The sequence below is a fragment of the Borostomias antarcticus genome, assembly GCF_949987555.1.
Source record: "Borostomias antarcticus genome assembly, chromosome: 12".
NCBI classification, from domain to species: Eukaryota; Metazoa; Chordata; class Actinopteri; order Stomiiformes; family Stomiidae; genus Borostomias; species Borostomias antarcticus.
This window is the reverse complement of record NC_140245.1, coordinates 2,515,269-2,540,205: the sequence shown is the minus strand read 5'-3', so window position 1 is coordinate 2,540,205 and position 24,937 is coordinate 2,515,269. Positions and strand designations below refer to the sequence as shown.

General features: G+C 48.3%; 3 protein-coding genes across 3 annotated transcripts; 2 read left to right on the top strand and 1 right to left on the bottom strand.

Moving 5' to 3' along the window:
- Positions 1-474: 474 nt before the first annotated feature.
- Positions 475-12,805, top strand: wrnip1 (WRN helicase interacting protein 1; the record flags this gene model as incomplete). Its single annotated transcript, XM_084446862.1, has 7 exons — positions 475-1,098; positions 2,806-3,000; positions 5,472-5,758; positions 9,137-9,363; positions 11,030-11,185; positions 11,543-11,622; positions 11,894-12,805. The coding sequence occupies 7 exons, from the start codon at positions 475-477 to the stop codon at positions 12,173-12,175; spliced, it is 1,851 nt and encodes a 616-aa protein (XP_084302988.1). The 3' UTR covers positions 12,176-12,805.
- LOC311316096 (chymotrypsin-like elastase family member 3B) lies at positions 12,678-15,890 on the bottom strand (the record flags this gene model as incomplete). Its single annotated transcript, XM_084446863.1, has 8 exons — positions 15,845-15,890; positions 15,588-15,676; positions 14,827-14,909; positions 14,271-14,396; positions 13,819-13,955; positions 13,430-13,572; positions 13,046-13,198; positions 12,678-12,695 (listed from the first exon to the last, which is right to left on the bottom strand). The coding sequence occupies exons 1-8, from the start codon at positions 15,882-15,884 to the stop codon at positions 12,678-12,680; spliced, it is 789 nt and encodes a 262-aa protein (XP_084302989.1). The 5' UTR covers positions 15,885-15,890.
- Positions 15,891-18,797: 2,907 nt separating this feature from the next.
- Positions 18,798-23,429, top strand: LOC311316335 (zinc-binding protein A33-like; the record flags this gene model as incomplete). The annotated part of the gene is made up of 2 exons (XM_084447177.1): positions 18,798-18,903; positions 22,894-23,429. The coding sequence occupies 2 exons, from the start codon at positions 18,798-18,800 to the stop codon at positions 23,427-23,429; spliced, it is 642 nt and encodes a 213-aa protein (XP_084303303.1).
- Positions 23,430-24,937: the final 1,508 nt, after the last annotated feature.

The window sequence follows — 24,937 nt, the reverse complement described above, 5'->3', positions numbered from 1 at the left end:
TTACTAGTCTCAGTAAGCTCTCTTATGAAATGTATCGCAATCCGAATGTTTTTACATGTTTGGCATGACTTGGACATAAGCATTCCCCTGGCGCTTGTCTTCACTGCTCCCATGGAGGACTATATTCAAGTCATGCCAAACACCTAAAAATATTTGGATTGCGATACATTTCACAAGCGGTAAGATTACACCCTGTGCTTCCTGTCTCAGAAAAGCACATTCATCATAGTTATTCAACGCATTTACGTATGCTCCATTGACTTCCATTGTATCCCTGTGAGAGCCTGCATAAAAACTGCAGCTAGCTCAATACTGGAACGATCATTGAAATTATGGTTTCTATGTTTCTGGTTCATGTTAGACAGACTAGACAAATAACGCAAAATGTCCAAAATAGCACACTACCCCTTTAAATTGTCTGTTGTTATGGTGACGCGTCAGGGTCATAGTTTAGCGGTAGCGGGAAAATCCAGCATGGCGAGCGAGGCGGTTTTGGACTGGGTTCAATGTCCCGTCTGTTCCAGGGACTTTGCGCCTTCCAAGATCAATGCCCATTTGGACAGGTGTTTGATGAATAACGACGACTGTCCGATATCATCGATTGAAGACGAGAACGGTCCACCTAGCAAGAAGTCGCGCATTTCCAGCGAAGCTGTCCCAGGTAACAGTCCCAATCATGTCAACACCGCGGACTCGGACACTTCCTCGAAGACGCCTACTTCTCCGGTATTTTCTCTGTTTCAAAAGAATAAGTTAACGGTATCACCCCGAAGTGAACGGAATGTATTTCTCAACAAACCATGTGTCAGTAGTACTACTGTCGGCAAAGGAGTAAAGCGCAATTCACCGAGCGACACGGAAGCGGGCACGGCAGAGCTGCCCGGGGATTTCCCGTCACCTGCTCTGAACGGAGCGACGAAGACGCCCAGCGTCCTCCTGACCACCGACAAACCTCTGGCCGAGAAGATGCGACCGAGCACGCTGGAGGAATATTTCGGACAAAACAAAGTTGTGGGGGAACACACGCTGCTGCGATCCCTTCTGGACTCACAGGAGATCCCTTCTCTGATCCTTTGGGGACCCCCTGGATGCGGAAAGGTGATTGATGGTTGGGCGGCTGTGGCTCAGTGGTAGAGCGGGTCGTCCAATTATCGTAGGGTCGGCAGTTCGCCTCCACTTCCATTATTTCGAAGTGTCCTTGGGCAAGACACTGAACCCCAAATTGCTCTGCAAAAGAGCAGCTACCGCATTGGTGGGTGAATGAGTGATTGTAAAGCGCTTTGGATAAAAGCGCTATATAAGTGCAGTCCATCTACCATGTTGGCCTTGGGTGGTTGTCAGGTGAATGGGGCGTGTGTGATTGCGTTCATCTTGAAATAAAATGGGCTCCGGACGCCTCCAGTCAAAAATGTATAGGATACATCAATGACCATGTTTTGACATTTACTAATTTGTTTGAACTACGTCATGCCTAGTGTTGCATGTTGCATGTAAATTAATGCAGACTTCAGCCCGTTAGTTGGTACTCGTTAGGAGGTTTACTAGAAGTGAATCCCTCTGTTTGGACCATGGGTCTGCAATCTGCGGCTCTTTAGCCCCTCTCCAGTGGCTCACTGGCTTTGACAAACATTATATGGAAATGAATAACTAAATAAATATATTACTATTAAATACATTTATTTATTACAAAAATAAATGGTCATGTTGGCATTAGCTAACTAGCTAGATAAAATGACCCCTGGTTTGGACATTATGCTCACCGTGGATTTCACAGACCTTCCTGGCGCAGCTTTGGACTGTGTAAAGTTTAGCATGGGTCCAGACTCGTACTGTACGGTAACGTACACACAACACACCAAAACAGGTGGCGGATGAGGATCCTTAGATGAGGACTAGTCAAGGTTCTCTAGGGGCTTGACATCCTACTACAATACTGTATTGTAGGCCACAGTACACAGGGGGCTTCTGAGAATGGCATAGTGTCTTTAAGTCGTTCAAATGCTTTGCTGACACATATACGGTCAATCTCTCTCTCTCTCTCTCTCTCTCTCTGCCAATCCTCTTCTGCCAGGGTTCAGATTTCACTGGAGTTATTTGGGTTATGTATGGAGCTCATCTCAATGATTTAAAGAGGGGGGATTGATTTATGAGACTGTCTTCAGCCTGTGGTTAGGAGTGGCTAGGTTTTAGTCAGGTGGATTATGTGGTTTGGAAAATGCATTCGGCTTACAGGTACTAAAATCTCGTGGCATGCAGGTTAGATGTGCATTATTGGACACCATGATCATTTAGAAGAAATAGGCAGGCCAACTTGTACTATATTGAAAAACATCCCATATAACAGCATATTGGCCAACAGATGTCAGGGAAGGAGAGGTGCTGATAGGTAGCCTGGTTTTGCCAGATCCAATTAGTCAAAATGTGAATGGAAATTATCTGTTCATTTTCGATTTGTGAGGGGCGTTGTCAACATTATCATGCATCAACCGTCGCAGACCAAAATACCTCTGGACGCAATGGGATAGACCTACAACCAATCAGAGCAAGGAAATGTGGGTTAGTCATTGTACGAAGTGGATACAGTCATATCAAACCCGCCCCATATTAGATAAACAGTTGCGATTGGCCCAACCAATATCTGGTTGGGTGGAAATCAGTTTGAGCAGGTGGATGTCCAGACTGATCTACGGAGTGAAATGGAATGTGAGCTCACGTGATCAGGACGGCGACGCCAGGTTAGCTGATTGATCGGCGCCATGAACTCCCGTTTTTGCATGTTTGTTTTGTTTTTTGTTTTCATTCTAGACCACGCTCGCTCACATCATCGCCAGCTCCTGTAGGAGGAGGGGCACCGCCCGGTTCGTCACACTCTCCGCCACCAGCACGTCCACCAACGAGGTGCGCGAGGTCATCAAGCAGGCCCAGAACGAGCTCCGCCTGTTTAAGAGGAGAACCATCCTGTTCATCGACGAGATCCACCGCTTCAACAAATCCCAGCAGGTAATCCGGCTGCTTCGTCCTGACCCCAACCGGTACGAGTCCTAAGACCAGCTGACTGTCCACAATATTAATCGACCTAGATTAGAATATTAAAATGAATCATTTGTGTTTGTGTTTTTTTGTTGAGCTTGAGTTTGTTTTTGTGCGTGGCGACGCACCAAAGATAGCAAATGTCCGGTTGTCACTCCCTCCCTCCCTCCCTCCCTCCCTCCCTCCCTCCCTCCCTCCCTCCCTCCCTCCCTCTCTCCCTCCCTCCCTCCGTTGGGTTGTTGACCTGCAGTTCTATGTTGCTACCACAAGAGGCAGTGTTTTTTGTGCATGGCTGTAAGCCAGCACACCTAGACAAGAGGCAGTGGCTTTTTGTGCATGGCTGAAAGCCAGCGCACCTAGAATAGCGTTTGTCCTCCCTCCCTCCGGTCAATGTTGACCTGCATTTCTTTGTTGGCACCACAAGAGGCAGTATTCCCAGCACACCAAAATAAAGAAGGATATCAAAATCAACCTGCCGATCTCCACTGCACAAGTAGAGTAGTGGTGAAAGCAATGGACTCCCACCCGGGAGACGGAGGTTCAAGGCCCCAGTGGGGATGACTTTATGGGACTATACCCCAAACCTCCACACGTTCATCCTTTCACTCCAATGTTTTTATCCCTTACCTTTGTCCGGAAACAGAAGTTGAACCAATTGCAGCAAAATAGCTAACGTTACAGGAATCATCAATGTAACTGCTTTAGCCACTGACCGCTACCATTAATGTTATGGAAGCTGCTGCTAATTGTTGTGAGCTCATGAGCTTACTGGCTATCCCGCTCTTATTGTGCTGGATTAGAATTGGAAGCATTGGAACTGATGTGTCCAGGCGACAAGACCTATCTTAATTTATCAGACATTATTTTATGTCATTTCAATTCACAGCTATTTCATTGGCGTGACTAGCTTCCGTTCGACCAGTCCTGAACAGAAACAAGCCAGCCACGCACATAAGCCAGGCTGGACCTGGCCTGGTTTCCACTGATGGGTTTATCTGATTCTGAGTGTGACCTCATACTGAGGAATGTGTGTAGTATAAGTTGTAGGCCTAGTGTTGGCCTACAGTAGTGTAGTAGGCCTAGTGTAGTAGGCCTAGTGCAGTAGGCCTAGTGCAGTAGGCCTAGTGCAGTAGGCCTAGTGCAGTAGGCCTAGTGCAGTAGGCCTAGAGCAGTAGGCCTAGAGCAGTAGGCCTAGCGTAGTAGGCCTAGCGTTGTAGGCCTAGCGTTGGCCTAGCGTTGTAGGCCTAGCGTTGTAGGCCTAGCGTTGGCCTAGCGTTGTAGGCCTAGCGTTGGCCTAGCCAAACGGGACACATTAGTCAGCAGCCAGGCTGGGTGTGCTTGTGAATGACTCCGGCGAGCCTTCCTCCACAGCATCATTGCAGACTTAACTCCAGCATTGTGGGAATGTCCAAACCCAAAATAAACACTTGTTCATTTCCATATGAAACAGTACCCATCCGCAACCACTTTGTGTCTACGGATTCCTAGAGAGTGGAATTCATTTTGACATTTATGCATCGAATTAATCTATTTAAAGGACAGACGAAGTTGTTCTGGGATGTACAGTACAGTAACAATAAAAAAAAGCAGCCATGATAACCGTGGGTGATAAAATAATGACCATAATAAAACCACTGTAACAGTGACCACACAACTCCATAATGGTAGACAGCTACTGAAGTCCACATCTATCACTGTACTACAGTTCAATGTAAACTAGGGCAGATGGCAACATAATGAGGAAATAACTTGCATTATAAAGAACCTTGTTGGCTGGGTTCTGTAGCGTTGGCGATTGCAAGATTTAGGCCACGTGGTACAGTAGTAAGTTTATAACCTTGAAATCACCAACGCGGCAAACTAAAACATACAGCCATCGCGGTATTTTGGGCCTATATCGCCCTGGAAGGATGTATGAAACGGTTTCAAATATCAGACCTACTCCATCCTCGTTAATCCTGATCTGAACAAATCTGTTTACTTACTGTAATTAATCTGAAATAAATTCACTGTCCTTACTGCTGCAGCACAACAATTTCCCCGCCGGGGATAAAGTAGACCCACCTATCTAGATCTACCGCATGTCTATCTCTGTCTGTCTGTCTGTCTGTCTGTCTGTCTGTCTGTCTGTCTGTCTGTCTGTCTGTCTTTAATCTAGCTGATTAGCAGGGAGTTGGAGCCTGGCATCTCCTTCCCGCCGAGGCGCTAAAGTGTGAAGCTTATCCACAGCACATATGTGAGATCGTTTTCTTTAGACATGCTCACGGCTGCGCCGAAAAAAAAAATCCCCCCCCCCCCCCCGAGCGAGTGAAATCGTTTCATACACACGCTACACAGATATAACGACACGAAGCACAGACTTACTCTGGAGATGTCGCCACTCTGGGGATGATGATCACCACTTTCTTCTCCTTTCCTCCCATCTCTCGCCCTCGCCGTAGGACACCTTCCTCCCTCACGTGGAGGGCGGGACGGTGACCCTGATCGGGGCGACCACGGAGAACCCCTCCTTCCAGGTGAACTCCGCCCTGCTGAGCCGCTGCCGGGTGCTGGTGCTGGAGAAGCTGTCGGCGGAGGCGATGGGCTCGATCCTGCGCCGGGCGGTCGACGCGCTGGGGATCGCCGTGCGGGGGGAGGAGGAGGAGGAGGAGGAGGAGGGACGGGGAGACGGCGGCCGTCTCGGGGATCGGGAGGACGGGTCTGACTCTGCCACGCAGCCCGGGTACGAGTAAGTGCCCCACCCCCGCCCCCGCGAGCGCCAAATTCCCCCCGGGCCCGCATGTCACCCAGAAGCCCCCAAATCCTCTGGCCCCCGATTGGTCAAGCTCTCTCTCTCTTTCTCTTCTCTCCTTCTCTTCTCTCTCTCCCTTCCTCTCTCTCTCTCTCTCTCTCCCCCTCCCTCCCTCCCCTCCGTACCCACCCTCGCTACGCTAACAGATTACAGGCAGCCTGGCTGTCCCTCCTGCTCTATATCTGTTGACAGAGACGCAGGGGAGGGGTCAGTGCGGGTAGCGGGCAGGGGGCATGCACCCCCCCCCTCCGGGGCGAGTCCGCTGAACGGCCTGGCAGCGACTCACTCTAAACACAGGTGTGTTTGTCCCGGCGGCGGGCGCCTGAGAGAGACGACCGCGCAGCTGGACGTTGAGCGGACGCGATCCACCCGGGAGGGAGTGTCAGGGGTCGAAGGTCGAAGGCACCCCCTCGCTGGGCCTAATGTCTGGTTGGTTGGTCGGTTGTGTGCCTCTTTGACGGGGCGGTCATAGGGTTGATGAAGTTAATTTTATTTATATAGCACATGTTCATACAAGCAAATGGAGCACACAGTGCTTTACGAATTAAGAAAAGGAAAATAAGAAAATAAACAGGATGAAACATATATGGTAAAAGAGAAAAGGAAAATAAGAAAATCAAACAGGATGAAACGTATATGGTAAAAGAGAAAAGGAAAACAAGAAAATCAAACAGGATGAAACGTATATGGTAAAAGAGAAAAGGAAAATAAGAAAATCAAACAGGATGAAACGTATATGGTAAAAGAGAAAAGGAAAACAAGAAAATCAAACAGGATGAAACGTATATGGTAAAAGAGAAAAGGAAAATAAGAAAATCAAACAGGATGAAACGTATATGGTAAAAGAGAAAAGGAAAATAAGAAAATCAAACAGGATGAAACGTATATGGTAAAAGAGAAAAGGAAAATAAGAAAATCAAACAGGATGAAACGTATATGGTAAAAGAGAAAAGGAAAATAAGAAAATCAAACAGGATGAAACGTATATGGTAAAAGAGAAAAGGAAAATAAGAAACGGTAACTACATGCTAAAAGCAAGATTTAAAAAAAGTCTTAAGATCTCGCTTAAAAGTTCCCACGGTTTCAGCCATTCTTAGGTATTCTGGCAGGGTATTCCAGAGGCTGGGGGTGTAAAACTGAAGGCTGCCTCCCCGTGTCTCTTGGTCCTGGCTCCAGGAACCGTTAAAAGTCCTCCCCGTGTCTCTTGGTCCTGACTCCAGGAACCGTTAAAAGTCCAGTGCCAGAGGACCTCAGTGACCTACTTGGTGTATATCGTATAAGCATGCCTGACATGTATTCAGGTGCACGACTATGAAGTGCTTCGTAAAGTAATAAAAGAAGCTTAAAATCTATTGTAAAACTGACAGGTAACCAGTGTAGTGATTGTAAGACTGGTGTGATGTGTGCCCTCCTTCTGGTCTTAGTGGGGACATGTGCTGAAGCATTTTGTACTCTTTTAAGTTGGCTAATAGCTTTCTTTCGTCGACCACACACACACACACACACACACACACACACACACACACACACACCCTGTTTTGGGGTATTTGTGTTGAGCCTGGTCCTGTTTCACAGATTTACCGAACCAAAGTGTAAAGGGGCAGTCTGACATTTTCCCACCCGACGTCAGCAGAAACATGCGTCCCTATCGAATTAAACCGGCCCATCACTTATCCTGGGTCACACCAGCCCAATGGAGGTGGGCAGGGGACAAGTCAGCAATGTTGGCCGCCGGTTCCCAGCAGGCATAATGAGGTGTTGGGTGTCAGATAGCAATGGCATGCACAGTACAGGCCGTCACGCTAAGGGCCTTGAATGTAATGCCTTTGCACCGTCTGTTGGCACAGGCGGAAATTAAATTAAATCAATCTATTATGCTAATTCACTTTGATTGAATAGAATGCGATGCGAGGTCATAAACCATATTGATCGTCTACAAATACCATTGATGGCTCATTGGCTATATGGATTCAAAGCATAGGTTTGCTGTTCCACGAAATGAAAAAGGCTCCATCACACATTATTTTTCATTGCTGCAACATTTAGGTAGGCTACCAAGAATAAAGCATTGATCACGAGTGTCTTTCACACCCTGACGTCCGCCTCAGAAATCCTGTTTTTGTTCTCAGCAGGAAGGTGCTTATGAGTTGCTCCTGAGTGTATGTGGACGGATATTATGGGGTGTAAAGAGAGAGGTGTCCATGTCGTGTCACTGGAGACTCGGAGGGACAGCCGTTCTCCCACAAAGACGTCCGTTCCCTTGCCACCACCTGGACCCGTTAAAGATGATCCCCGAGATTAATGTCAAAACTCCTGCTGGCTCCACAATGTTTTCGTTAGCATTGTATTCGTCATCTCGCCGGCCAAATGTTGCGAAGCTGTGTGGCGTTAGAAAGCAGGTTCATTTGAGGAAGAGGCCAGTCCTTTTGAGCTGTTTGAACAACCCTACTGTACATAAACGCAGGGTTTTCAAGGCAAGACAAATTGCATGAAAAGCCACATTTCCATACTGTTTTACCTTTTATTTCAACAATAAAAAAAGTTTGAATTCCCTTCATGAGCGCCAGGAAAACAAACCGTCGCTGTGGTAGAAAAGTCACTTGAATTCTTCATTATCGTTTCTTTACCCTTCTGAGAGAATAACTCGCAATCCCCACTTGAACTAGTCCAGACGCACAGCTGTCCGTCCATTCGACAGTAGAGACGGTGCTGAGAGCGAGCAGCCTTGCGTGCTGGAGCATGTTCCCAGGACGCCGCCGATGCTGTCGGGGTGAAATAGAAGTCGAGAGGCCTGCCCAGGCTCCGGTTTGCGTCGCCATAGCTGGAGGGAGGGCCAGGCGGTCGTGGGCCCGTAGACAGCGGCACCCTGCTGGGTTTCTATCCTCAAGGGCCTGGGTGACGGATTGGGTCCTTGGCAAAGGATTCTGGGAGGGCTCTGGCACCGCTTTTCGGGTCAGTGGCAAGAGGTCACCTCAGCAGCCGACCTATGAGTACGCCCTTGCTCATTTAGGGGTAAGATATCATCGACATTCCGCGGCATAATGTTCCAGTCTAATGGTCTCGCACAGCCAAAGCTGCTGTATCTCCACACTTGATCTGCGGCGTGTCAGCGCCGGAGAAAGGTCTGGCCGCACTCGTTACCGTTCGGGGGTAGGGCGGGGGGCTGTGTTTCTTTTAACCAATCACAATCGTCCGCCACTGATTGGGCAGTAAATCAACCAATGACAAAGCTCATCCCCCAAAACCTACGCCCGTCGAGTCAGACCGCCCGTGCCCATTTTTGTTTTTTTCTTCCGTCATCACGGTGCTTTTCAGGCCCCGGGTTTGCATCGAGCAGAAGGCCCTGGACACCATCGCCCACCTGTGCGACGGAGACGCCCGGGCGGGACTCAACGGGCTCCAGCTGGCGGTCCAGGCCCGGACGGGAGCGGCGCGGGCCGCGGGTCGGGCGGCGCCGGACGGGACCCCCCGCGACGTGGTGGTGCGGGAGGAGCACATCAAGGAGGGCCTCCAGAGGTCCCACATCCTCTACGACAAAGCAGGTGGGCTCACGGTAGCGCTCCCTCGCAGTCGCTGCACTTTTTATCAATCAATCAATCAACCAACCAACCAACCAACAATCAACCAACCAATCAATCAATCAATCAATCAATCAAAGCTTTATTTGTATAGCGCATTTCATACATTCAATTAAATGACTATATCAATTCATATTATGGTAGTTAGGGTCCCGCTATTGTGTTCTTTTGTTCTTATGCGCACGTTTGAATAGCGCAGGCCTATTAGTGCGAACGTTTATACGGTATAGTGGGGTGTTGCGAGTCTCTGGCACCAATATTTTGGGGGTGTCGGGGACGGAAAAGCTTGGGAGCCCCTGCTGTAGACCGAACCAAGGAACACACTGCCCCCCTCGACCCACGCCCTAGTCTGTCTGTACGAACAACAAAGGGGGGGGATAACCGACCATCGCCAACTGCTGACCATAAGTGTTCGAAAATGCTTCCTAGCGAGGCTCCACACGTACCCCAGGGGAACGCCGACCCGTTCTGAGGCGGAGGAGGGGAATCCTGAGGCCTCGATGCCGCCGGCGCCGGCAGCAGAGACGGGGAGGGGGGGCGCCGCCAGCAGAGACCGGGGGGTGGGGGGGGACGCCAGGCGGGACGTGACGCGCGGTGCCAGCTGGGACGGACGGGCTATTATCAGAGCTGACTCTACCCCCGGGGCGTTGTTTGGGTCGGGGTGGGGAACCAGGGGTCGGACATAGCTGCATCAACACACTAATGCCTCAGGATTTGGGGCTGGGACACGAGGGGGGTCGTGTTTCACAGAAGAAAAGGACCCGGGAGTGATAGATGAGGAGGGAGGGGGGGGGGGCAGGTTATTGGGACAGGGTGGTCAACGGACGCCGGGATAGACCCCCACGGAGGGACGGGTGATCCCCGCGACGGCTAGGCTAGGGGGGGGGGGGGGGGCGGGCCTTCCAGGGGCTCCAGGTTTTCAGCAAGGCCTCGGGGGGCTTATCCACACAGCCCCTCGGGGGAAGCCCACATGTCGCGTCTGTACGTTAGGCGGCCCCAGGAACACAAATAACCAGATCCCATACTCGGCGGTGGATCGTAAACATGGATCTCAGAGGGCTTTGTAGATGATGCGCTGTAGGATGGGTTTTCACTGCCATGGAAATAACTTTGAACGAACCGACCACGCCGCCGCAGCGCGTCCCTGCTCCAGGGGACAGGGACAACTTACATACAGGGGCAACACAAACCCCTTCCATACTGTACACCCCTCCCCCTCACCCAGCTAAAGCATGCGTAGTCTTATGTAACGGTCCAGCTGTCCGTTAGGGGGAGATTAACTGACCCCAGCGTTGCCAGGAGGTGAAAGCCGCCCTCAGCCTCAGCCTCAGCGATGAGGCCGATGTGCGCATGACGGGGCTGGAGATGGGGGGGGGGGGGGGGGGGGTGAAAGGTCAAGAGTCGCCACAATGAGCCGGTGACACGCCACCTGGGTAATGAGCGGTCTTTAATACCTCCCCACCACCTCTTTTTCTCTTTGTGTGTGTGTGTGTGTGTGTGCGCGCGCGTGTGTGCGCGCGCGTGTGTGTGCGCGCGTGTGTGCACGTGTGTGTGCGCGTGTGTGTGCACGCGTGTGTGTGCGCGCGTGTGTGTGCGCGCGCGCGTGCTGGCGGGCGTTTGTTTCGTGAAGGCGAGGAGCACTACAACTGCATCTCGGCACTGCACAAGTCCATGAGGGGCTCCCACGAGAACGCCGCGCTCTATTGGCTGGGCCGGATGCTGGAAGGCGGCGAAGACCCGCTCTACGTGGCGCGCAGACTGGTCCGCTTCGCCAGCGAGGACGTGGGTGCGTCGGACTCCCTTCAGAATATACCGGATATTAATCAACTTTTCTGGTTTTCACAGTTGTCGTTGTGTGTGATTAGGGTTGCAAAATTCCGGGAATGTTCACAAACTTCCCATGAGAATTAACAGGAATTTTTGGGGATTAACGGGATAAACTGGGAAACAGTTTATTCCCGTTAATTCCCATAAATTAATTTATTTAAATTAATTGGGGGGGGGGGTAGAACTGAATCTGACCGAATTGAACTTGGATCCCAATCAAACAGTTCGAGAGTCATACTTTGAGAGAGTGTGATTTCTGAGGTTCGTAGTTGTGACCGGATGTGTTGTGTGTGTGTGTGTGTGTTGTCTTGCCCAGGTATGGCGGATCCCTCAGCGCTGCCTCAGTCCGTGTCCGCCTTCCAGGCCTGCCACTTCATCGGGATGCCGGAGTGTGAGGTAAGCGGCCGCCGGGCGCCGCGAGTCACATGACCCCGATGATGAGGAACCAGGCGAAGATGATCTGTGTTTCACCTTCACTGCTCCACCCTCTCTCCCTCCCTCTCTCTCTCTCCCTCTCTCTCTCCCTCTCTCTCTCCCTCTCTCTCCCTCCCTCTCTCTCTTCTCTCTCTCCACCCCCCCTCTCTCCCTCCACCCACCCTCCCCCTCTCTCCCTCCACCCCCCCCCCTCTCTCCCTCCCTCTCTCTCCCCCTCTCCCTCTCTCCTCAGGTCATCCTAGCCCAGTGCGTGGTGTACCTCGCCAGGGCGCCCAAGTCGGTGCAGATCTACAAGGCCTACGGCAACGTGAAGGCCTGTCTGAGGACCCACCGAGGCCCCCTGCCCCCCGTGCCCCTCCACCTCCGCAACGCCCCCACCAGGCTGACCAAGGAGCTGGGCTACGCCAAGGGCTACAAGTACAACCCCGCCTTCAGCGCCCCCGTGGAGCAGGACTACCTGCCCGAGGAGCTGCGCCATGTCAACTTCTTCACCTGGACGCCCGCCGACCCCTGAACCCTGGCCTGGGATTAGGGTTGCAAAATCGCGGGAATAATCACAGTTTAATGGGAATTAATGGGAATAAACTGGAAATGTATGGGAATTGTTTTCTATTGTATTCCCGTTAATTCCCATGGCGAGTTTGTGAATATTCCCAGAAATGCGCATCTCTACCTGGGATATATATACTGTCGGAGGTCATGGGAGGTCACTCAGGGCCACTGGGAGGTAGTCTGGGTGAACCTCTCAGCATCTTGGGACTTGCTTTGCCAATGCTGCTGAATCCAGACACTATTCTACATAATGTTCTTTAATGTTCTCACTTGCTTTATATGCAAATTGGTTAAATGATTTGCATTGATTTCTTTTGAATTATTAAATAATAATACCCACTGTTCTCATTAAACCATACCTTGAAGCACTTGCGTTTGGTATTATAGAGGACTACTAAGCAGTGTGTTGGTGAGGGAAGCCTCTTTATTTGGTGTATTGTAGATAGAGTTGCTGTATGACGTCTTCAGTTCCGAGCCATTGTCTGTAAAGAGACAAGAACAGAGGTTATTTGGTGATACACTGGTAATAATAAAATAATATAAGATTATATAACTAATAATAATAAACTCAAACTAATCGAAAATAATAAACTAATAAAACCATTGGTAATAATAATGATACTAAAAGCCTCAATGAATTGAATTGGTAATAATAAATGTTTATTAAAACATGTTCATGAAAAAAATTTGTCCTAGTGCATTTTATAACTTAAGTTCAGAGCATTTTTTCAGTGTTGCATGATTAACTTGACCGTCTATCCAGTTTTGAATGGACACAGTGGAGTCCCAGCGGCTTGGTGATACCAGCTCCCTTCTCTGGGGTCTCCCTCACCTCACTGATCCAGGGGATGAAGGAGGCCACGCGGGTGAAGACCGTGGGTTTCTGGGGGGAGTTACAGCCTTTCCCATCCACGAAGCTGGTCACCCCCTGGACGTACCACCTCCCGTCTCTGCCCACGCAGTTCAGGGGCCCGCCGGAGTCACCCTGGAGGGGACGAGGGACGACAATGTGTGGTAGGGATCACGGTCATCATGATTCCAGCACTTGTCTCACAATGAAAAGTGTTTTATACATACAATTAATTACTATTTAACTGTTGTTTTTATGGATAGAGTACATTCGGATAGTGATGTTCAGACAGGTACAGATAAAAAGGGCATTGATCATGTAGTACCATACATTATCACAGTAGGTGATTTGGAGGGTGTTGCTTACGTGGCAGGCTGACTTGCTGCCCCCTCCAGCACAGACCATGGTGGTCTTCACAGAACCGCCCCACCAGTCGCTACGACGACAGACGCTGTGCTCCACCACAGGAAGTAGAGCCTGCTGTAGTCTGGTCGCCTTGGGCCCACCAGCTACACGCACACACACACACACACACACACAGGTGTTAGAGATCTGACTTAGTTGAGCTTAAAACATGTCCCTTTTTTCTACATCTACAATACTGTATGTGTAAGTTAAGACTAGCTATAGGCCTACTGAGGTTTTGTGAGGAAACGAAAAGTACACCATTTTGATTCTAGGCAATATTATCTGGTTCCCCACGTGACACGTCCCACACGTCTCAGTGGGCAGATAGGGGGCAGTGTGGGTCTTACAGTAGAGGCGACCCCATCCTGTGACGTAGCAGGGCTGTTTGTGGACGAGGACTGCGTTTTTCTCCGGGAGGCAAGCCACCTGGACCTTGTCATTGATGACAGCGCTGCTCCTCAGCTTCAGCAGGGCAATGTCGCTCCTACAACAGGGTGGCGGGAGAAAGCATGTGGGTTACACTCGGTCAGAGGAAGAAGAACAACGTTTTGTCGCATATCTAGTAAGTTAGCTTCATATAGCAGCAGGCACACCATGTTCGGTTCTGTGGGCCATATCTGACCCGATATTATTTACTCAGCTGCTTACGGCTAAAGTTTCTCAGGTTACACCTTACCCAAGGCCAACGCAAATGTACATAAATGTGTCCTTATCGTTTTCCATAACGTTAACGTTTAGGTGAATACTAGATTGAGTGACTGCCATAACTGAGCGAGTCATGAGGGCCTACAGTACCTACCCACAGGAGACACAGTTATCATTCCAGTTAGGATGGAGGATCATCTTATCCACCATGATGGACTGTTCCGGGCCCTCCTGCGTGTTCATGTCATGTTCTGCCAGAACCACCCTGAATGTGTGGAAACTGAACACCAGAAGCACAAACATGAGAGAGAGAGAGAGAGAAGATAGCAATCTAGATGGACAGAAATGCATAAGTATCCTAATCCTAGTATCCTACCCCTCTGATACTGTATGTGCAGTGTGTAGTTATATAGTGTCACATGTAGTTATATAGTGTCACATGTAGTTATGTAGTGTCACATGTAGTTATATAGTGTCACATGCTGATGATTAGACTGAAGTCAAGCACGTCTAAGTAGCCGTGTGGGAGAGGTTTTGTACAGGGTTTCATTGGACAGCAGAGCAGTAAAATAGCAGTCTAATTTGGTCAAATTAAACTCAAGCCTGGTAGCCTGATATGAGTATCACGTTCCATTTCCCAGAATGCATTGTGGCAGTGTGTCTCCAGCCCGGCCACCTCTCCGACAGACGGCGTGCCGTGCGGGGCTCACTTGATGCAGTGCGCGGCGGTCAGGACCCAGTCCGGAGCGACGAGTGTCCCCCCGCAGGTGGGGAAGAAGGACTCCAGGGATACCTGGATAGGAGAGGCAGAACCAATCACAGTAGGACACCTGGACAGCACGCCGCGTTGATCGCAATCGACCACACGTCTCGTTGCACGCAGTTTTACAGTGGATAGTGAGTTTATCTGTCGTAGTGAGTGTGTGAACATGATGCGACTGTGTGTTATACAGTAGTTGATTTGTGTGTGTGCGTGTGTCTGTGTGTGTTTGGGTCCTTGCATTTTAAACATGGAACATTCCTTAAACATGGAATGAAAACCATGCACCTAGCTGTCACCTGGTGTGCACTTGTTACAAAGCAAAAAAGAAAGAAGGAAAAGAAACAGGTCATGGATGTCAGGTCTAAAGTTATAAAGGTTTAATTAGTCAGTAGGTCCATAGTGTCTTATAATGATAGTTCCTGGTTAGGGCTACTGTAGATGCATAACTCCAAACTGGGTTGGGAGGTGATCATGTTTTATTATTGTAAACCATTAATGTACAATGCTATCACTGTGCAATACATACGCCAAACTCCTTTCTAGCTGCAGTACTGATGGATGGATGGATGGATGGATGGATGGATGGATGGATAATGACTATTAATCCCCTTGGGAATTCAGAGTTTGTGGTTGTTCTTCTACAAACATACGTACATAAACAAACGTACATACGTACATCTATGAAAAGATATCCAGTTTTTTCCTCACCTGCCATGGCCAGCTGTAGGGACGGGCTTCCTCCCCGTTCACGACACGGCTGGTGCTAGGCTGGTAGGTGGGGGTGCCACACCCAGATACTAGACCACACAAACAAGACAACAACTCAGCCAAGCGCTCCCTCGAGAACAGCACGTTGACCCTTTCCTCATTGGCTCGTTGTTAATATGACCTAGACGCTCTGTCTTCCCTTTGTCCACTGGAATTCTGCAAATGGAAATATCTGCATGCTGTACAGTGTAACTCACCCGCTGCGACTCCTAGTAACAAAACAAGGCTCAGCTCCATGTCGTATTCCCACAACTAATGTCAGAGGCCAGACATTCTCACACTTAAGACTCCTTTTATAGCCAGGAACACTTCCTAACCGACGCTCTGCTGGGATTGACGGCCCACTCGCCAGGTGCTGAGTTCCAGTTTATCAGTTCAGTCAGTGTGGCAGATAACAGGCCGTGCCTCTGCAGTTGCAGAATTTAAACTGAAATAACAATTCCATCAGTTACATTTCAAATTATGTTGTTTGAGATAGATGGGAGGTAGCTTTTAACGAAGGTTTATTTGATTAATCACTCACTTCCTGAATTGATAGAATTTCCCCCACCCCTTACAAATACAAACAGGGTCTCTCAGTCCCTGTAACTGTTTGACTGATGCGTGTTGGGTTTGTTTGAATGGGCTTATGGCTTGAAGTGAAATGGTCAATAATTAAGCATTAGCACACAAGAAGCCGTGCTATATCATGAATATCCGAACGGCTGTATAGCCTACCGCCGTAGACACAAAGCACAAAGACTCCAAAACACATCAGCCCAACCCTGACCGCCAGGAGTCACGAAGGGACAGTTCACGCACGGAGAGGGGAGAAATGGCCTACTGTCAGAGGCACAAACCTAAATTAAGAATACAATACAGATCCGTCGCTACGGATCAGTCTTAAGGGGGGGGGGGGGCCCATATGAACTACACAAGGGGGCACAATTATTATTAACTATATTTGATAATACTAGCCTGTATACTATTATATTTGTGCAGCACTGGCGCATAGTAATTATACTGGGTTCTATCTTTCTCACTCTGACTGATAGTAGCCTAGCCTAGGTTGAACTTAAGTGTGTGTGCAACAGCTGCAGCTGATTCAGAACGCTGCTGCTCGAGTCCTCACTAAGACTAAGAAAGTGGAGCATATCACACCAGTTCTAAGGTCTTTACACTGGCTTCCTGTCTGTCAAAGAATTTACTTTAAAATACTGCTGTTGGTTTATAAAGCACTGAATGGTCTAGGGCCAAAATATATTTCTGATCTGCTCATATGCTATGAACCATCCAGACCCCTCAGGTCGTCTGGCACAGACAGGCCTGCTTTCTGTTCCCAGAGTTAAAACAAAACATGGAGAAGCAGCGTTCAGTTTTTATGCCCCACATATCTGGAACAAACTTCCAGAAAACTGCAGGTCTGCTGCAACTCTTGGTTCTTTTAAAACAAGCCTGAAGACTTTTCTTTTTGCCACTGCTTTCTAAGAGGAGTTATGTTTATCCGTATACTGCACTGTGACTTTTATTCCTGTATTCTATTTGTCCTGCTTTTTGTTTTAAATGTCTATAATGACTTGCTTTTTGTTTTAATGCTTTTAATTTGTCCTGCCTTTTGTTTTAAATGTCTATAATGTCTTGCTTTTTGATTTAATGCTTTTAATGTCTCATGTAAAGCACCTTGAATTGCCCTGTGCCTGAAATGTGCTATCTAAATAAACTTGCCTTGCCTTGCCTTGCAACATATGCTGATGCCCGGAGAAAGCTTTTCTAAGTGTTAAAAAGGCGTTTTCACACGTTGCGGTAGATGTCCTCAAAGTTAGGGCAAGGGTAGAGCCTGTATGGTGTGATCACAGTCAGCATGGCCTGGAGTGCACAGCTCAGCTCAACGCCCAACTGAAATCACACTTGTGGTAACCGCTACATTGGTGTAACTTCCTTTCAGTACGGCGGCAGTCAAACAAAAAACACTGGAGGTGAAAACGATGAGACTTGGAGACGAAGTAGAGTCGAGCCTGTTTACTCTCTCACGATTTAGCATGAAACAAAACAACAAAAGAGTGGCTGACAGTGCAACACATGAGCAAGGGTTTGTATTACGGGGCGGCTGTGGCTCAGTGGTAGAGCGGGTCGTCCAATGATTGTAGGGTCGGCGGTTCGAATCCCACCTCCTCCTGTCCACATGTCGAAGTGTCCTTGGGCAAGACACTGAACCCCAAATTGCTCCCAATGAGCAGGTTAGCACCTTGCATGGCAGCTGCCGCCATTGGTGTGTGAATGTGTGTGTGAATGGGTGAATGAGAGGCTATTGTAAAGCGCTTTGGATAAAAGCGCTATATAAGTGCAGGCCATTTACCATTTACCATCTTAACTACCGGCAGCTAGACGTTGGCGCCAAAACTCCACTTCTCTACATTGTCTCTACATTGTGGGTCACCACACAGCCTCCCCCCATAATTCACCAGAATGGAAAGGCACCAACTACCAACAGAGAAACAGTCCAGAGAGTAACAGTCAACGCAGCAGAGGCCGGATCAGGCTGCGCTTCACAGGAGTAGGGGTAAAGGCAGGCGGCGGAGCTGGAACCAGGGAAGGTGTGGGGGCAGGGCTAGGGGCCAGCCCGGAGGACGTGGCAGGGGCAGGGGGAGGTCCACACCACGGAGGCTGGGCCAGCTCAACCGGCCCGCCCAGGTCCAAATGAGCAGGCTTGAGACGATCCACCGTGACCCGCTCTGGCTTGCCCCCCATGTCCAAGTTCTTAGGCCCCGCCTCCAGGACGCGGAAGGGTCCATCGTAGGGGGGCTGAATGGGGGTACAGTGGCCGTCGTGGCGGATGAAGACATACCTGGCCGACAGCAGATCTTTGGGGACGTAGGACTGCGGAATGCAGTGTTGGGATGTTGGGACCGGAGCAAAGGCGCTGGCGCTGTCCCGGGCATCCGGAAGAAACTCATCCGGGACCCACAAGGACTTTCCGTACACCAGCTTGGCAGACGAGGACTGGAGGTCTTCCTTCGGGGCGGAGCGAAGGCCGAGCATGACCCATGGGAGGCGGTCAACCCAGCTGCAGTCTGCAAGACTGGCACGAAGAGCGGCCTTCATGGAGTGATGAAACCACTCGCGAAGCCCATTACCCTGCGGGTTGTACGCCGTGGTGCGGGCAAGTTCACCATGCCCAAGAACTCCCGCAGGGACTACACGGTGCGGGGGCGTGGAATACCGCCGATGGCGTCCACCCTGGAGGGAAGCGGGACAGCCCCCTGCGGAGAGATGCGGTGTCCGAGGAAGTCAATGGATGACGGGCCGAACTGACACTTGGTTGGGTTGAAGATGAGTCCATGTGTACTGCGGTGCTCAAACAACTGCCAGAGGTGTGTCAGGTGCTCCTCCACAGACACACTGGCCACCAGGATGTCATCCAGGTAAACGAACAAGCATGGGCGATTTATAGGGGGGGCAGGGGGGGCTATTGCCCCCCCTGATTGGCCAGCCCAACTCTGCTCAAATTCTTAAAATTATGATGATTATTATTTTTATTTTTCATTATATATATATATTTTTTTTTTACTAATTAACACAATTATTAAATACATAATTGTGGTTTGTACCAGTTTGTGTTAGATCATCATTCATTTAAAAAGTGTATTTATTACTTAAACTAGGCTACCTTTAACAAAAAATATATCCACCAATGGCACAACTCGTCCGTCGACCTCAACTATTTCCGGTTTGATCTGTTACCGCCAAAAAAATGAGATCTGACTGTAGCCTACTGCTCAGTGTTCAACAATCTACAACTATAGCCAACCTGCTCACAATGGCCAAAAGAGCTATAAAAACAATTGACCACTTCTTCATAAAAAAAATAAAACTGGCAATGCTAATGAAGAAGCTACCACTCGAAATGACAATCAAATGCAGAAGTTCTCCAGAGGCTATCGAAGCTAGCACTAGCACTAACATCACCATCGGCAAGGAAGCTAGCACCACCAGGCAGTTGCAGTTTGATGTTGTGATGTTGAGCTTTCAAATCAAAGCTTAATTGTACAGTGCATTTCATACACAGAGGCAACACAATGCACTTTACAGAGAACTAGGTGGGCATAGGTCCCACCCCTATATATTCCAGAGGGAAGCAAAAAAAAAACAGTATCACCCGGGGGCCAGAAAAGTGAGCTGTAAAAATTCTTCCCTGACCCCTCTCAACAAGGCGATCGAGCAAGCTCCTGGAGTATGTTTGTCTAACGGCTAAGAACATTTATAAAGAAATAAATTACATTAAATTGCATTTTCAGAGTAAGAAAGGCTAAAAAACATCATAGGAGAGAACACTGGTGTATGTCTGTGTGCGTGAGTGTGAATGTGCCTGGGCCCTGGGCGAATATAATAATCCAATATAATATCGAAAAATATTAAAGAGAGAAGGTCGAATATCATTTCTGAGCTCAGTTGACAGCCATAGCGCCCACAGAGCCACAAAATGCATTCATGGGGCTCTGTGCTCTCAGTTGTACTTGAGTTGGGGTGTCCTCACACCCCTCATTTCCTAACTTTCTCCTTCCTCTTCTGGGTTTTGTATAAATTGTGTGTCTGACACTACTGAGTAAAGAAACCAGGCACTTCCCTTTTCCACCCCAATCCCACAACTCTCACATCCCCTGCAACTCATTGGGAGAATTGCTCAACTTCTTGCTTGGAAGAGCACAGCTCAGCGGAACAATATGGAGCGCTCTGCTCACAAGGCCACATGTAGGGTCTGGTCCCTCTCCTCACAAGGTCACATGTAGGGTCTGGTCCCTCTCCTCACAAGGCCACATGTAGGGTCTGGTCCCTCTCCTCACAAGGCCACATGTAGGGTCTGGTCCCTCTCCTCACAAGGCCACATGTAGGGTCTGGTCCCTCTCCTCACAAGGCCACATGTAGGGTCTGGTCCCTCTCCTCACAAGGCCACATGTAGGGTCTGGTCCCTCTCCTCACAAGGCCACATGTAGGGTCTGGTCCCTCTCCTCACAAGGCCACATGTAGGGTCTGGTCCCTCTCCTCACAAGGCCACATGTAGGGTCTGGTCCCTCTCCTCACAAGGTCACATGTAGGGTCTGGTCCCTCTCCTCACAAGGCCACATGTAGGGTCTGGTCCCTCTCCTCACAAGGCCACATGTAGGGTCTGGTCCCTCTCCTCACAAGGCCACATGTAGGGTCTGGTCCCTAGACGCACTCAGCTTCAGCTGCATCATCTGGTTGAATACCGGACCACCCCCAAATAAGGACGTGACACTATACTGTTACTGAGACACCAAACCTTTCTTTTCTTTTTTACAAAGCAAAATATACTTGGCAATGGAGAAAAGTGAATTGTGTTGAGTGCCCCCAGGTGGTGGTGAGCTCTGGTACAATTTCATCGGGTGTGGGACAATGAGGCTGATGTCTACTGTAGGCTACTTGTCATGGTCACAACACAGCAGCGTGTAAATGTCTGCTTACAGCATACTCTCGATCTCAATCAATACTGTAGGTGAAAAAAGCACTGGTGGAGAAAGGAGCATGGCTATAATGTAGATATACTGTATGTACTATACAGTACAGTATATCAAAACATCACTGGTCTGATCCCTCTGAGATAGGACGGCAGAACTTTTTAACAGTTTTTTTTTCTCACGTCAAAATGTTGCCCCCCCTACTCTCAGAGGGTAAAATCGCCTATGCCCAGAAGGTTATGCGGAGCAAACCATCTGGTGTGCCAGGTTAGGTGTTAAGTAGCTCTTTGTGTGTTTGTTCTAAATGCTAGGATTCTCATATTCATATCCAAAGCGACTTATAGTAATTGAATTTAACGTAGGTAGTCTTACTATAGTACTCACCGGAACTCACGAGTGCATCTCCTTTATAAACAAGTGACTAACAGCCCAATCTAGTGTTGAAGCCATAGTGAAAGAGTAGCAAAACATCAATACAATAGGTGCTTAAGACAGAAGAGCCTTGTAGTACTTCTTGAAGAGGTGAGTTTTGAGCCTGCGGTGAAAGATGGGCAGGGACTCTGCTGTCCTGACGTCAGTGGGCAGTTCGTTCCACCACTGCGGAGCCAGGACAAAGAAGAGCCGTGACCGTGTCGATCGACCGCAGGGGCCTCGGAGTGACAGGGCAACCAGTCACCCCGAGGTAGAGGGCCTGAAGGTATAGGAGGGCACTCTTCCTTACATTGCTCTGTAGGCATAGATCAGATAATCAGATGACTCTTAGTTCCATCATGTTGTATAGATCAGAGACAGAGTATGGCTAGGTCATATTTTCCAACCGTGACAAAGTTAGTTGTGCTGTTAGGTGGGGAGTATGTGGAGTTTTGTCACAGGCGGCAATATAGCGATCTCTTCCATGATTGGAGTGTGGGCATGTGCTCAGAAGCCTTTTCAACTTCATAAGAAAAGAAACCCTTTCTGACCTGAAAAAGGTTCTATATACAGTAGCATTCTGTCCATCCAAGGACTGGTCTAGAACATTGTTTAAACTCTTTCTCTACTCTCCTCCTACACAGTGAGAGTCTCCCACCCAAGGACCGGTGTGAGATCAGTGTTTAAACTTTTCTCTCCTCTCCTACAGAGTGAGAGTGTCCCATCTAAGGACTGAGATCACAGTGTTTTGTCAGAAAGGAGTTTGGCACGCTTGTCTCCACTGTCTGCGTTTCATTGTGTTCTGTCTTCCCTAACTATACTGAATGGATGGTTAAAGCCTTTGCACTTGTTTACTTGTGACGTGCTTCAATCCCGACAGTCTTCACATTCAACGCTGCTGTAGCCAGCATTAGGCCCACATGTGTTTTGTTATGTTTTGTGTGGTCTGTGTCCCACCCTTATAACTCCCCGGAACAACACAAATTAGGAACAACAATCCTTTTGTTACAGTCGAGTCAAACCAAGGAGGTCGATCATGTTGGTAACGACCGATAACCATCATGCTTGATTAATAATTCATTAATCAATAATAGCATCTCAGATGACATATGGACATATAGGCAACACTTATGTAAATCAAGTATTGACCAGGTTGATGTAATTTTGCATGATTAGATATGTTGTTGTAATCATCACCAGAGTAATGATCTCTCTGTCCACAGAACTCTCTTTGAAGCTGTATAAAGGTGTGCCCCCCTCCCTCAAACACACACACACACACACACACACACACATCTGTCCTGTACTCAGCAACCAGTGCATTTTTAATGTTTGATGTGACATCAACACTATGGCTATAAGAGTATTTTTTTGTCCTACAGTGGATGTGACTCTGGACCCTGATACAGCTCATCCCTCTCTCATCCTGTCTGAAGATGGGAAACAAGTGAGACTTGGAGACACACGGCGAAACGTCCCTGACAACCCAAAAAGGTTTCATCGTATTATCATTGTCCTGGGAAAGGAGGGCTTCTCTTCAGGGAGATTCTACTATGAGGTGCAGGTGAAGGACAAGACTGCCTGGTCTCTAGGAGTGGCCAGAGAGTCCGTCAACAGGAAAGGGGACGTCACACTGGACCCTAGGTCTGGAATCTGGTCTATATGGCTGAAGCAAGAGGAGTATAAAGGTCACTCTAATCCTAGTGTTATCCTCTCTCTCAGCCAGAAGCCTCAGAAGGTGGGGGTGTTTGTGAATTATGAGGAGGGTGAGGTCTCATTCTATGACGTGGACCCCTGGTCTCATATCTACTCCTTCACTGGCCAGAAATTCACTGAGAAGCTCTATCCATACTTCAGCCCTTGGCTTAATGATGGTGGTAAAAACTCAGCCCCATTGGTCATCACTCCTGTTATGTGAATTGATTCACTGTTGCATTTTCCAAACATAACGAAAGCCCATTTAGTCAGTGATTTTGTATAGACTGGCACTCTATTGTGATTTATCATATCATTCAGAACAAACGTTACATTGATACAGACCTATATTAGCAGCATCTCATATGTTTTCATGGATTGGTCTCATGAATGGTTTTGTAGATGGTGTTCCGGCAACTTGACAGTTCACTTTCATGATGTACAAGCGCTGTCAGCAGCTGGAAATTCTTTGTCTGTTTTGCTGTTTAGTAAATGTACTGGATTTTTAACTGATGTTTGCACTGGTTGTATTTGTAAATGGGAAACTTTTGTTAATTGACCTAACTGCTAGCTTATAAATAAGGTTAAATTCTGAGCCCCAGCTGTTTCAAATAGGTGTGTTGAGTGTCGTGGAGTGTGGACATGTTTGTGCGAAAGACGTGTTTGTGTGAAATCATTGATAATTGTGTTTACTTCAGTTCTACAGTTGTATGGTAGTATATGATTGAAATAAAATCATACTGTATTTGCATCATTTGTACAGTAATATTTTTTAATAAATGCTTTCATTATTTTACAAAGCGCAAGTGCTATAGCCTCAATGCACTGGTCTAGCTCAGATGCCCACTTCTCTGGACAGACGAGTATCCCATTTTATATTCACTATTGACACTGCTAAATATGACAGGTGGTCCAGTGATACCACCTTTACATTGTCGTTTGGACATCCTGTCTCCAACTTTTCTTTTCCATTTCTGTGTGTGATTGGTGTGTGTGTGTGTGTGTGTGTGTGTGTGTGTGTGTGTGTGTGTGTGTGTCCAGGACAGTCATCCAGGTCTATCACTTCATTGTTGTATTTTACACTGTCCTGTCTTATTCTTATACTACTATGTTTATTGTCATGCACCAACTGACCAAGGCAAATTCATCGAAGGTTTAAGCCTACTTGGCCTAAGACAAACCGAATTTGAATTGCCCACGCTGTATTCAAACTCTCATTCTCTTTGCTAACGCTCTAATGTAGTAGCCTAGGCTACCAGCCAGCGGGCTGCTAGTATTCATACTGTGGAGTGAGCATAACCACTTCAACACGATTACATGTGCGCACAGTCCTTCAGACAGGCCTTGGGTTATTGGTATCGAACGCGCATCTATTTTAAACTTAGACCCACTTATGTATTATAAACTTCACAGGGGCAGCTCAAGCTCCGTTGTTGTTAGTGATGGAAACTATCTTGCGTTTTGCCTCCCTGGTTCCTCCCAGCAGTCAAAGGATGGAGAAGAGGGTATTGCAGAGAAGCTGGGCTTGGATTCACCCTGATTAGTCACTGTTAGTTGCTCATGAGCGTGTAGACCAGCCCAGCCTTGCTCTGTCATCTTTAGAAGGGAGGGAGGGAGGGACTCCACACGCATACCACTCATTCATTGAAAAAACACCAGGAAAAATGTTATCTTTGGTGCAATACCTTTTATTAACGATTATGTAGAAAATATTCAACCTCTGGGGCAGGA